This window comes from Aotus nancymaae, unplaced genomic scaffold (genome assembly GCF_030222135.1).
Source record: "Aotus nancymaae isolate 86718 unplaced genomic scaffold, 86718_ANA_hifiasm-v0.15.2.pri h1tg000029l, whole genome shotgun sequence".
In the NCBI taxonomy this organism is placed as follows: domain Eukaryota; kingdom Metazoa; phylum Chordata; class Mammalia; order Primates; family Aotidae; genus Aotus; species Aotus nancymaae.
In genome coordinates this window covers 38,839,171-38,852,078 of record NW_026988442.1, presented here as the reverse complement: position 1 = coordinate 38,852,078, position 12,908 = coordinate 38,839,171, and the positions used below count along the sequence as shown (strand labels likewise).

At 31.3% G+C, this 12,908-nt stretch overlaps 1 protein-coding gene across 1 annotated transcript in view; it reads left to right on the top strand.

Moving 5' to 3' along the window:
- Positions 1–11,898, top strand: part of SYCP2 (synaptonemal complex protein 2) — a 66,181-nt gene extending 54,283 nt beyond the window's left edge. Inside the window, exons 32-43 of the mRNA XM_064382562.1 lie at positions 306–504; positions 1,910–2,115; positions 6,104–6,289; positions 7,162–7,252; positions 7,521–7,676; positions 8,227–8,363; positions 9,418–9,512; positions 9,628–9,727; positions 10,129–10,187; positions 10,339–10,417; positions 10,543–10,599; positions 11,630–11,898. Coding sequence (XP_064238632.1) covers positions 306–504; positions 1,910–2,115; positions 6,104–6,289; positions 7,162–7,252; positions 7,521–7,676; positions 8,227–8,363; positions 9,418–9,512; positions 9,628–9,727; positions 10,129–10,187; positions 10,339–10,417; positions 10,543–10,599; positions 11,630–11,707 — 1,443 coding nt within the window. The 3' untranslated portion in view covers positions 11,708–11,898. The remainder of the gene's footprint in view (positions 1–305; positions 505–1,909; positions 2,116–6,103; positions 6,290–7,161; positions 7,253–7,520; positions 7,677–8,226; positions 8,364–9,417; positions 9,513–9,627; positions 9,728–10,128; positions 10,188–10,338; positions 10,418–10,542; positions 10,600–11,629) is intronic.
- Positions 11,899–12,908: the final 1,010 nt, after the last annotated feature.

Below are 12,908 nucleotides of genomic sequence, written 5' to 3'. Positions count from 1 at the left end.
GTATCTCAAATACTATGAAATTTAGGAATTCTTTCTAATTTCCCTAAATAATCTTTGAACCCTCAAAGAAGGTTATTTGTTTCTCTTGAGATGTTTATTATAGTAAATGTGTTATATTTTCCTGTGAATTTGTCTTATGCCTTCTAGTATATTAGAAAGTCTTTCACTATTCTTGTCTAAGGCCTTGTTATGCTTGTATGTGGTAATATACAACATTTAATAAGTATTTTAATATAATTTGTTTTATGTGTCCAAGTGTAAATATTTGTACTTGAGTATAATTTGAAAGTTATTGATACATTTAGGAGGAGAATATCCATTCCAGAATCAAAACTGTAAAGCTACCAAAGAAACAACAGAAAGTCTTCTGTGCTGCAACAGAAAAGGAACTATCAAAACAATGGAAAAACTCAAGTCTACTAAAGGATACTATACAAGATAATTGCCTTGACTTATCTCCTGTATCTTTATCTGGCAGTCTATCCTCTATAGAAGTAATGACATGTCAGTATAACTTCATTTTTTCTTTACTTGAATATTTAATTGTTCTCTACTATAACTCTAATTATGGGAAAATACACTTTTAAGACTGATCTTGAGGGGTATATTCATGACTATAGTAGTTAAAACTTAATTGTTAAACTACTTAATGCTAGTAACTTGACTTTTGCTAACATGGGAACAATGTTACTAGAATACTGAAGTTGCTCGTGTTAGAAAGATAAAGATCAAATGCTTTAATATGGAAAATATTTAATATATATTCACAAATTATAATGTGAAAGCTTAAATAAGTACTTAATTTTTAAGGTGCTTTTTTTAGCTCAATATATATTTAATAAGAATTACGGAGAATTCTATTTTTTCTATTTACATTTCATTGACAAAAGTCAAAGGAATATCTTGCTCATTCTGTGGACCCACATTAATTCTGTGGATTAATACCATATACAGTTGAGGTTTTGCTTTTATTTTTAAATAATTGATAAATATTCATATTTTTTGGAGTTCTGGTATATGTGTATGCCTTTCTATTATAGAAAGTATAAGTATGCCCTTTTTATACCATTTTCATTTCCTTGTAAGGATATTTTAAAGCATTGCTAAAGGCTAAGCACATAATCAGATTAGCCTGACCAACATAGACCCAACTTGACTAAAAATACAAAATTAGCTGGGCATGGTGGCGGATACCTGTAATCCCAGCTACTTGGGAGACTGAGGCAGGAAAATCGCTTGAGCCGGAGGTTGCTGTGAGCTGAGATTGCACCATTGCACTCCAGCCTGGGCAACAAGAGTGAAACTCCATGTCAAAAAGCATTGCAGTTAACATGCAAGACTTAGTATACTTCTACTTCCTCTAAAGTAGCTATTATCTTCTCAGTACTCAGGACCACTATGAAATTTCAGATAAGCACACACTCAGAAGACAGATGTACATGCCCTGATTTGATCTGAAAATTGTCTGAGGATTTATTCAGATTTATTCCAGTAATAAATTTTCTAATTTTTATATGAAAAATTTAGAGCATATGATTTCTCAAGTCTTTTTCAGTCATAAAATTTTGTGAAGTTAATATGTAACACAATTAGATATGATGTCAAAATACTCAACATAATACTTAGGTTGATCCTTATATTTCAGGTCATAATGTAGATGTTTGAGAATGTTTTGAAAGCTCTTATGGTTACAGGTATATTTTAAATTCAGCCATTATTTTTCAGTCTTACAAATATTTTAAATATAATTTGCTCTTAATTTTTTGAAAGGTATCCTTTTTACAGTTAAAATTTGAAGATGTGACAAATTTTTATATTCTTAGAATTTAAGTTAATTATGCTATTTCTAATGCAGACATCAATGATAACGCCTGCCATCTGTTTTCTTGTGTTTTTTGATGGAATATAGGTATAGAGAAAATATCAGAAAAGGATTTTATTCAGGATTATGACTGCATAACAAAATCGATATCACCTTATCCAAACACTTCATCACTTGAATCCTTAAATAGTAACAGTGGAGTTGGAGGTACAATAAAGTCACCCAAAAATAGTGAGAAAAGCTTCCTGTGTGCAAGTGAAAGTTGTTCACCAATTCCAAGACCACTGTTTTTGGTGAGAATGTATCTATTTTTTTCTTTATCAGGTATATCTGAAGGTAGTAAGTCATTTCCCTATCATCTTAATCAGATACTCATTACTTGTCTATTTAAGGTTTTGGGTTTGGTCTAGGGTCTTGAGGGAGAGAGACATAATGACAAGAGAGATACTTCCCAGTCTCAATGAACCTAACAGACAAATGTATAGCTATACAGGAGGAAGACTGTGGTGGCAGGAGAGTACAGTAGTTTCCCATTATATGTGATTTCACTTTTTGAGGTTTCAGTTACCTATAGTTAACTGTGGTCTGATAATATTAAATAAGAAAATTACTAATATTAAATTGCAGAAATAAACACTTCATATGTTCTAAATTGTGTGCCATTCTAAGTAGGGTGATGAAACTTTGAGCTGTCCACTTCGTCCCTCCTGGGACATGAATCAACCCTTTTTCCAGTGTATCCATGCTGTATACCCTGCCTGCCTGTTAGTCACATAGTAGCCATCTTGGTTATCATATCAACTGTAGAGGTATTGCATTGCTTGTGTTCAAGTAACCCTTATTATACTTAACAATACCCCTAAAGGGCAAGAGTATTGATGCTAACAATTCAGATAGGCCAAAGAGAAGCCATAAAGTGTTCCTTTAAGTGAAATGGTGAATATTCTGTACTTAACAAGGAACCAAAAAAAAAGGTATGTTGAAGTTGCTAAGATCTATGGTAAGAATGAATCATCTTTCCATGAAATTAGGAAAAAGAAATTTGTGCATAGTATAATAGGGCTCGGTACCATCCATGGTTTCAGGAGGGTCTACTATATTTTAAGAAGTGTAACATATAATGTGATACATAAATGAGGAAGAATAAAGAACTTTTCAATACATACTTACTTTTTATACCATACCATTTACCTGTTAAACTTCCTTATAAACACCTAAACCAAATGCTATAATTACACTGTTTTCAACTAAATTGTAAGTTTACTTTGTCAACTTGTAGTTTCTGTAACTAAAGGTTATTAAAGGCCATAGAATTTGAATTATGGTGAAATCTGAAAGAAGTATCTGCATTGCAGGAATAAGCGTATTCAGATCTAGAAAATGTGTGTAGTTCTGATGTGTAGAACAGTTAGTAGCATCTCTTAGGAAGTGATCATTCCTATTACAAAACTCTTATCTGTACTCTGTACAGTAGTCACCCCTTATTCTCGGAATACTTTCCAAGGCCCACCAATGCTGAAATGGAGAATAGTACTAAACCCTATATATACTATTTTTTTCCTATACATGCATACCTATGATCATTTAATTTATATATTAATTTATAAACATATAATTTATAAATTATTACAATGACAGAACAGCTATAACAATATACCACAGCATCACTCCTCTTGTTTTGGGGCGCCATTATTTAGTAAAATAAGGGTTACTTGAGTACTGCAGTATCTCCACAGTCAATCTGGTAACTGAGGTGGCTATTACTTGACCAACAGGCAGGTAGCATATACAGCATGGATATTCTGGACAAAGTGATGATTCATATCCCAGGCAGGACAGCAGGATGGCCAGAGATTTCATGACACCACACAGAATGGTGCACAATTTGAAACTTATAAATTATTTATGGAATTTTTCATGTAATATTTTTGGACCACGGCTGCACATAATTCATTGAAGCCCTGGAAAGCAAAACTCCAGACAAAGGGGTACCATTGTATGTCAAACAGATAAAAGTGGAACTATGCTGTTTAAAGTAGAAGTAGGAGATCTCAACCCTAGATCTACCTAGCCTCCCTCACCTTCCTCCCTCAAATAATCCCCAAGGCATATTTCCAAAACTCTGAGTTTCTACAGACCACAATTTGAAACCCAGTTTCACACTAGACTATTATCCTGTGATCCTTTATCAATATAGTTGGTCCTCCATATCTGTGGGTTCCATATCTGTGGATTCAACCACAGACAACAATATATATTTTTAATTGTGTCTGTATTGAGCATGTACAGACTTTTTTGTCACCATTTCCTAAACAATACATATAACAACTAAGACTATTTACATTGTATTCGGTATCACAAGCAATCTCTTATTTTCCTAGTGTGTGTATTTTCACTTAAATTACACAACTTCCCTATGACAAAAGATAGGACATAATCTCTTATATTACTTGTGATACCTAATACCTATCATAAGTAATTACCTTAAGTAATCTAGAGATCTCTTATGTATATGGGAGGATGTGTGTAGGTTATATGCAAATACTGAACCATTACGTATCACAGATTTGAGCATCTTCTGATTTTGATATCTACAGGAGGTCCCAGAACCAATCCCTGTGTTACTGTCATTCTTATTTTCCCTGCATCCTTTAATCTTTTCAGTATCCCACTCTGCAAAATCTCCAAACCTAGGTAATCCCCACCCACCTTCTTTGATGCTACTCTGCCTTAGATGGAATTTTAGTAGTTACATATTCATTAGCTGGACACTCATGAGACATTCTCCCCTACCGCCCCTTTACTGTCGACTCTTAATAAGTTTTTGGAAATTCACTTTATACAGTAGTTGAACTTGCTTACACTCTCAACACTGCTATTAGATAGTGCTCATTTCTCTACAGTTTTAACTAACTAGGTGTTATCAGATGTTTCTGTTTTTGCCTGTCTGGTAAACATAAAGTTGTGTGTTTAATTTGCATTTTCCAGAGTAACTACATCAATGAGTACTTTTCACATGTTTTTTGGCCATTTTTTGAATTCTGTTTTTATGTTTTCTTATTTTAAATTGTGTTGTTTGATTTTTCTTACAAATTTGAGTTCCTACTATATTCTGGGGATTCTTTATTCATTATATACAATGCAAACATTTTCCTAGTATGTATATTTTCACTTAATTACACAACTTTCCTATGACAAAAGATAGGACATAATCAAATTTACCAATCTTTTGGGTTGTTCAAGAAATCTTCCCTAAGCTATTGTCATAAAAATTATTTTCTTATAAAAATGTTAGTTTTGATTTTAACTTTTAGGTTTGAGTCTCTCCAGGGTTTCTTTTTCATATAGGTATCAAATTAGTGCAACATCAGGAGTGGAATAGTCTTAATTTAGTCATAGGCTGGGTGACCACGTGGGCCTGGATTAGGCAATATTGCATTTTATTATTTACTGGCCTATTGATCTGTCTCTGTGCTAATACCACCATTGCTTTAATTAGGGTCATTTTACATTTATAGGGTGTTTCATACCCTCTTCCCCACCATTCTTCAGAATTCTTTTGGCCCTTTACCGATTCATATATATTTTATAATTAGTTTGTCCAAGGGAAGAAGTGCCATTTTTCTATATTGATACTGATGTTTCTTATCTACACATCATTCCTCTCTCCACTTTTTCATCTTATTTCCTACAAAGTGTGCCAAGTCTTCTACAAAGGAAATTATGTACCTTGTTAGATTAATTCCTAAGTATCATATGGGTCTTCTTTTTGCTATATTAAAAAAATACCAAAAACATTTTTTTTTTTTTTTTACAAATTACATTTTCTGAGTTTTAAGTTTTTATATAGAAAAACTATTAATTGTTTTATCTCCAACAACCTTGCTGAATTCTATCATTCAACAGTTTATATGGCTGTCTATACAGATTCTCTTGGGTTTTCTGTGTAGACCGCCATATAAACTGTTACTTATGATGATTGGAACAGAAAATGCAAAAAAAAATCTTACTCATTTTCTTTTTCTTGTTAAGGTGACTTTGACCTCTGGAGCATAGAAACTATACTAGTGGGGATCTTTATCTCTAGGTTTTGGTCATCAAAGTAATAATCTACTTGCCTAAGGATTTTTTATTTTTAGTTATGAATGGGAATTGAATTTTTGCAGTGAATTAAGTAGTTTTTCTTTAATGTTTCTTATGTTTATGCTCAACTCTTTTTTTGGGGTCTTTGAATAATTTTGTGACTTCTTTTGGGTTTTTGTGTGTCTTATTCATTCATAGCCCAGACATACTCCAACTAAGAATACTACTACTATAAATAGGAAAAATGTAAGTTCTCTAGTACTTACACAAGAAACAAAAAATCATAACAGCTATACAGATGCAAGCAGTTACAGTTCAGAAAAACGGTTTGTGGAAATTGAATCTCCAAATATCAGAGAAAATCATATACAAAGCAAAGGAGAGGTAAATATGCTACTCTAACTTATAAATTTTCCTTAAACTAAGATGATTCTTGTAAGATTCAGATTATTGACCTTTAATGGTAATTATACTATTTTAATGCTTTCAGTTTATTATGTGAAAAATCTGGTGTTTAAATTATATAGAATGGCTTGATTATAGAAAAATATTTTTTGATAGAAGAGTTGAGACTTTTAAAATGAGAGTAGTAAGGTCTTAAATAGGATATCACTGCTGAACCCCTGATTGCATATGTATCTTTGGCACCTTCTGGTTTCATGAATATATAGGTATTTGGTTGAACTTCTTGCCACCATAAAAGCCCATCAGTCCATCAATAAAAATATTTTTAATAACCTGCAAAATACAAAAAATCAAGACAGAATTTTCCAACTTGGAGAGGGCTGTGATTTGAGCTAGATCTAAGTGGATGGGTAGGTATATACAGATTAAGTGGAGAAAAATCAGTAACCTGTGTAAAGGTTACTAAGTAAAAAAAACCTGTACATTCAAGTAGGATAACATAAGGTTAAATGTAAAAGATGTTTTTTTGAAAGAAGAAGAGTTTAAACTTTAGTTTTCTGTGGCTCCCCATTTCCTGACTCAGAAACAGAAATCCTAATAAGAAAGAATTGAAAAGCAGGAATAGTTAAGAAAAAAAAAGATAGCTCACAGCTATTACAAGAAGATTGAGGTCAACATAGAATCGAGGTTACCACATGGTAAATATTAGAGATGAAAAGGAAAGGAAAGAAGCAAAATCTGAAAAAGAATTGACAGCATTTAAAAATTACTGGCTTTTGGGTTTGAGAAAGATGAAATGTGAATCAAAACATATTTACAGAATTTTTTCTAATTTCTAATATATATTTTAGGAAAGCCATTCAGCATCTTCATTATCCAAGTCTAGTGAAAGAAGAGAGAAAATGTGGTTGGACATGCCCTGTGATGCTACTCATGTATCAGGTTTGTAGTCATAGTCTTGCTTAAAAAAAAAAAAAATTGCTGAAATACTACTATGACATTTCATCAAAAGGAACTATGTATTTTTAGTCAAACCATCATTATTTAACTTAATGTAAAAAAATAGTAAACTAGGTAGAATTTAATGCACAGTTACCAAAAACATAATAAAAATACTTAGTGGCAACAAAAGCTTTTTTAAATGAAAGCAAGAAAATATTAGGTATTTTTAATGAAAATTGTAGCACTTTTAACTTTAACTGTTCCTAAGGCCCCACTCAACATCTTAGTCGCAAACGAATGTGCATAGAAGATAATCTAAGTAATTCCAATGAAGTAGAAATGGAAGAGAAAGGAGAAAGGAGAGCAAACTTGCTTCCCAAAAAACTGTGTAAAACCGAAGATGCGGATCATCATATCCACAAAAGTAAGTAGATCATTAGCCTGTGTTAAAATGTAGTTATTTGGAAGGTGGTTCTTACATTTTGAATGATTCCATCAGCAAAACAATTTTGTAAAGACAACTTTGGATATGCCCAAGATATCCAAAGTTTATTGAGAAGTTCACATATGAATAATGTTGTAGTAAGGGTCTTATATACCCATAGATCTCCCTCATCATTCCATCACTTAGGACATTTAGGTTTTACTAGAGTATGAATTTGCTGATGTGCTAGTACCTTACTGAATATTTACATTAATAATAATGCAGAAGTAGTTAAAAAAAAAAGTTTAAAAATCCAGAAATGTTCTAGTTTAGTCATTTCTGCCTTAATAGCCATGCCAAAAAGCTTTTTATAAATCAGAATAATCTCACTTTAAAATTAAAAAATCATAAGGAACTTTGCCTTTGATTTCATAATCCTTAGGTTAGCATAGATTCAGAAAATAAGATAGATTTTGTTCTTAGCCTAATGACAAGGCTAAATTTACAGTAATGCTTATTTTAACTTCAGCAGATTGTTTTCATTTTTTAGTGCCTGAAAGTGTAACTTCATTGTCAACAAATGACTTTTCTATTCCTTGGGAGACCTGGCAAAATGAATTTGCAGGTATAGAGATGACTTATGAGACTTACGAGAGGCTCAATTCAGAATTTAAGAGAAGGAATAATGTGAGTTATCATTCTTTAAATTATTATTTATACCTAGTAATATGCCATACTTTCTACTAGACCATTGGCTTGTTTGATCCTTTGGCAACAAAATATACAATCATGAAACTAACTTTCCTTATATGTGAATAATTGGAATAAAATAAATATATTATCCATATTCTTTCTTTTGCTACTACTTTCTCTTTTGTTTTATTTTCCTTTTCAATTTAATGTTTTGGCTCTTCTATCATTTTTCTTTTTTTACTAAACAGTTTTCATGCTGCTTTTCAAGACATTTTTTATCTCATGGAGGTGACCATTAATGAGGGTAGTATAGTGTAAGGATAAGCAGCTGCAGTTAGAGAAATCCCATTTTACTTTGTTCTACTAGCTCTGTATTATAGTTATGTAATCTTAGCTTGTGAGGTTCCCGTAAGATATTGAATGCAAACATGCTTTTTAAAACAATTTTTAATTATTAGTAATATTTTTCCACCTATCTCTTTCACATACCTCTAGGGAATAGTTTTTTATGCCCTCGTTTGAATACAAGATTTTTTTGTCGCAGGTTATCAACCCCTCCCCCATCTTGCTTTCCTTTCTCCTATATTCAGGGTTAAAATTAGAAATTATTTGGATTTTTTTCCCCAAGGCCAACCTAATCTGAATAGCGATACTTTGACTCATATGTTCTAGTGCATGTCTGTAGCTAGAGAACATATGTTTTTGTGAAAAATGGTTTTAAAAAATTCTGAGTGTGACTTTTAGGCTGTGTCTTTGGAGAATTATAACCATCAGCACTTTTGTAAATACTGTAGAGTGTGGTGTTCTTATGAAAACAATTGAGTAGTAATTCAAGCCTTAGTCAAAGACTTACTGATGGAGTTAGACACTGCTCTGAGTGAGCTTATTTATTAACACTTCAGTTTAAATAACTGAGTTTTTAATATTTCAGTTTTCCAAGTTCTTCTTAGTAATTTACATTTCATGGAAAATGATTTGCTCTTACTGTAGTCTTGGTTAGATTGTTATTTTGTAAAGATATTTTAAGTTTAAAATGAGTATTTTTCAGATCCGACATAAAATGTTGAGTTATTTTACTACGCAGTCTTGGAAAACAGCTCAACAACATCTGAGAACAATGAATCATCAAAGTCAGGAGTCTAGGTCTGTAATAAAAATCTGTTCTGGAAACTTCTGAATGCTACATATTCATATATTATGAATACATGTTCTGAATGCTATAGTTTTAAAAATTAATCTCATTTTGTTTCTGTAATAGGATTAAAAACCTTGATAAATTCCAATTCATTATCATAGAAGAGCTGGAGAAGTTTGAAAAAGATTCACATTCCTTAAAAGATTTGGAAAAGGAATTTGTGGTTTGTTACTTTTAAAATTTTTTAAATAAGTTTAAAACCTTGTTTTTAAAGAGCTATGCTTGGCAAAACTTCACTGTCTTTTTTGAGAGCACATCCTGAAGCTTTTTGTTATTTAGAACATAATTTAGTTTTATCTTAGATTTCTAGTCAGCTTCATATAAAAGTTTTGAATTATAAACTTAAGTTTACGATGAAATCTTTGATAATAAATATGAAGTCCTGAGAGATTTTACTTTAAATTTTATTTTAATCCGAAAGAGCGTGTGACATCTGGAATATTCTTAACATATAGCCACATTGTTTATTTACATTTGTAATAATAGAAATAGAGTAATTCTACTGTTGGATTTTGATTTTTAATCCTATTAAAGTTTAACTGGATTTTGTACCTTACAATTTAGGACTTTTGGGAAAAGATATTTCAGAAGTTCAGTGTATATCAAAAAAGTGAACAACAGAGGTTAGTATGACAGTCTTAATGACTATAATCTATAAAATGATATTTATGTTAATAAATTTCTATTTGAAAAATTAAAATTATACTATATTATAGCAATTTAATTTGAATTATTGATAAATACAAAGTTAACTCTCATTATTTTACCTGTTAGGCTTTATCTTTTGAAAACTTCATTGGCTAAAAGTGTCTTCTGTAATACTGATAATGAAGAAACCATTTTTACATCTGAGGTATAAATTTTATGATTTTTATAGGTTACCTTTCTTGATTACAAAAAAGATTGGTTAATCAAACTTTCTTTGCCGTGAAAACTTTGTGATAAGTTTCATGGGGAAATGTATTTACTTTTTTACAGATGTGTTTGATGAAAGAAGACATGAAAGTGCTGCAAGACAGGCTTCTTAGGGACATGGTAAGTCAACTAAGTTTGAAAATGGAATAAACATACTTTAGAGTCTTTTGTTTTTGATTTGTGTGTGTGTGTGTGTGTGTGTGTGTGTGTTTATGTCTTGTAATAAGCTATTCTTGCACAGGGCTTCTTTTTCTTTTTTGGTTGAGAGAAGATAGTTTTAAACCAATTACTTTTAGTTCTTTAAATAATGGGAGCATATTTATATTGAAAGGATAGAAGTAATTTAAATAGTGAAGTCCTCCTACAGAGTAAAAGAGAATATCAATTTACAAATTGAAAAATTAGCTGAAAGAATGATTTGCTTGCAGTGTTTCTAAACACTATGTACTGCAGCAGACCTCTGACCTGCTCTGCCTTCTGGAGGAGAAGATATGGCAGAACAAAACTCCCAGAAAGTCTGTAGTTTAGTGGAAGAATTACTGTCTGTTTGGACAAGATGTCATTTACTTAGATTTGAGGATAAAATTAGTTTACTTTCCAATGGCCTAGCAGACCAGCAGCTGCATTCTGGGGGAAAATGCAGACCTGGAAAGGAACTAAAGGTACTGCTTTAAGTGATAATGTCTTTGGAGTTTTCTCAAAGATGAAAGGCATTTTTAAGTATACTGATCTTTGTATACACAGTACATTAATGTACTTACAAAGTTTTAATAGAACTTCAATATGTTGACATAGTACAGGATTAAGATGTGGCTAAGGTAGTTTAGTTTCAAGCAAACAAGAAACTACTTAACTAGGTTGATCCTTGTTGAAATTGTTTTCTAGACTTTTTATTTTGCTCTCTTCCTTTAAAAATTAAATATGAATTTCATTGATTTGGGGATTTAAAATATTAGAGCCTTCTCTAATCTTTTTAGATCACAGAATTCTGTAGATATGTAGATATAGACCTGGTAGAATGCAATATCTTCATGAAAGTGTTGTTTTAAAATGAGTCACTAATAACAGCTAGATTTTTTTCCTATTTTATTTGATGGTTTTCCAGCAATAATGTGAAATCTAAGTGTGATTTTTGTTTTCTTGGCCATAGCTAGAAGAGGAGCTTCTTAATGTACGCAGAGAACTGATGTCAGTATTCATGGGTCATGAAAGAAATCTTAATGTGTGAAATCTAGTTTTTATCAACATACTTTATCTAATTATTGTTTGTGTATAACTGAGGAAATAACAGAGTAGTCCTACAATGAGAAAAATGTACATGTTACCCAGGCAAGTATACCCTTTGTAGGAACCCTCAAATTAAAAAAAAAAAAAAAGTCTTTTAATGAATGAGAAAGAACTACTATAACATGACTCCAAGCCCAGACTTTTGTCTACAGAGTATTATTTTTTAGTTTTGGAGATAAAAGCTTTAAGAAACTTTTTGAGTTAATTATATTTGTAAAATGAGTTTCTTTACTAAATTTAATTGTGTAAAATATTATTTTATTACATAAATGTTTTTGAATCAGTGCAGTTTTGGGATGAATATATGTTATTAAAATATGTTTAATAGCTTAGAATTCGAGTCATAAAAAATTAGCCACACTTAAAAAGGGGAGGAAGTCCCTAATTTAAAATGTTTAACTGAGTGGTAGATCAGTACTTTCAGCACACTGTTGGAAACATTTATTCAGTTATGTCTCTAACGTATTAGGAGACACTAAATGGCCTAAAATAGCTACTACATTACCTAAATATGTTAATTCAATGTAAAAGTCTTATTTTATAAGCAGGCTGTTTGACAAATACTTTTAATCTACTAATAGTCATTGTAATATCTTGCTAATTTATAAAAATTAGTATACATTTGATTTGCTTTTAATGAAGTTGAAATAAATGCTTATGTTACTTGAATAAGTATAAACATTATATTCTTATTTTGTGAACTTTGGGTATCTGAAGAAGGGTATTTTCTTGATCCAAAGTGTAATACTAAGTAGCCTTACCATTTCTTGTCTATTAATGGTAGCAGAGTATTACTCAAAAATAATACCAGTAATTAAATACAGTGGGAAAAGTGGCTTCTTAGTCAAGATAAGCAAAAGAAAACCCCTCTCAACTTAGTCAGCTTTATGCAGTTATTAGCACCAGCTAATATTTATTGATAGGGCAATGGGGTTGCTATTTTAAGATAGTAACAGCTGTTGTAATATTAAATATCACTCAGGACTTGCAAATCCATGTTGCCCTGTGAGACTAATTCCATCATGTCTTACCACCCTGTTTACCTCATTGTCAGCCAAATTTACAAGACTCCTAAATTATACATACTTATTTTAATACTGTACTGTATGTGTAATCCGTCCCAGGTTCTTTATTCTTTGCAG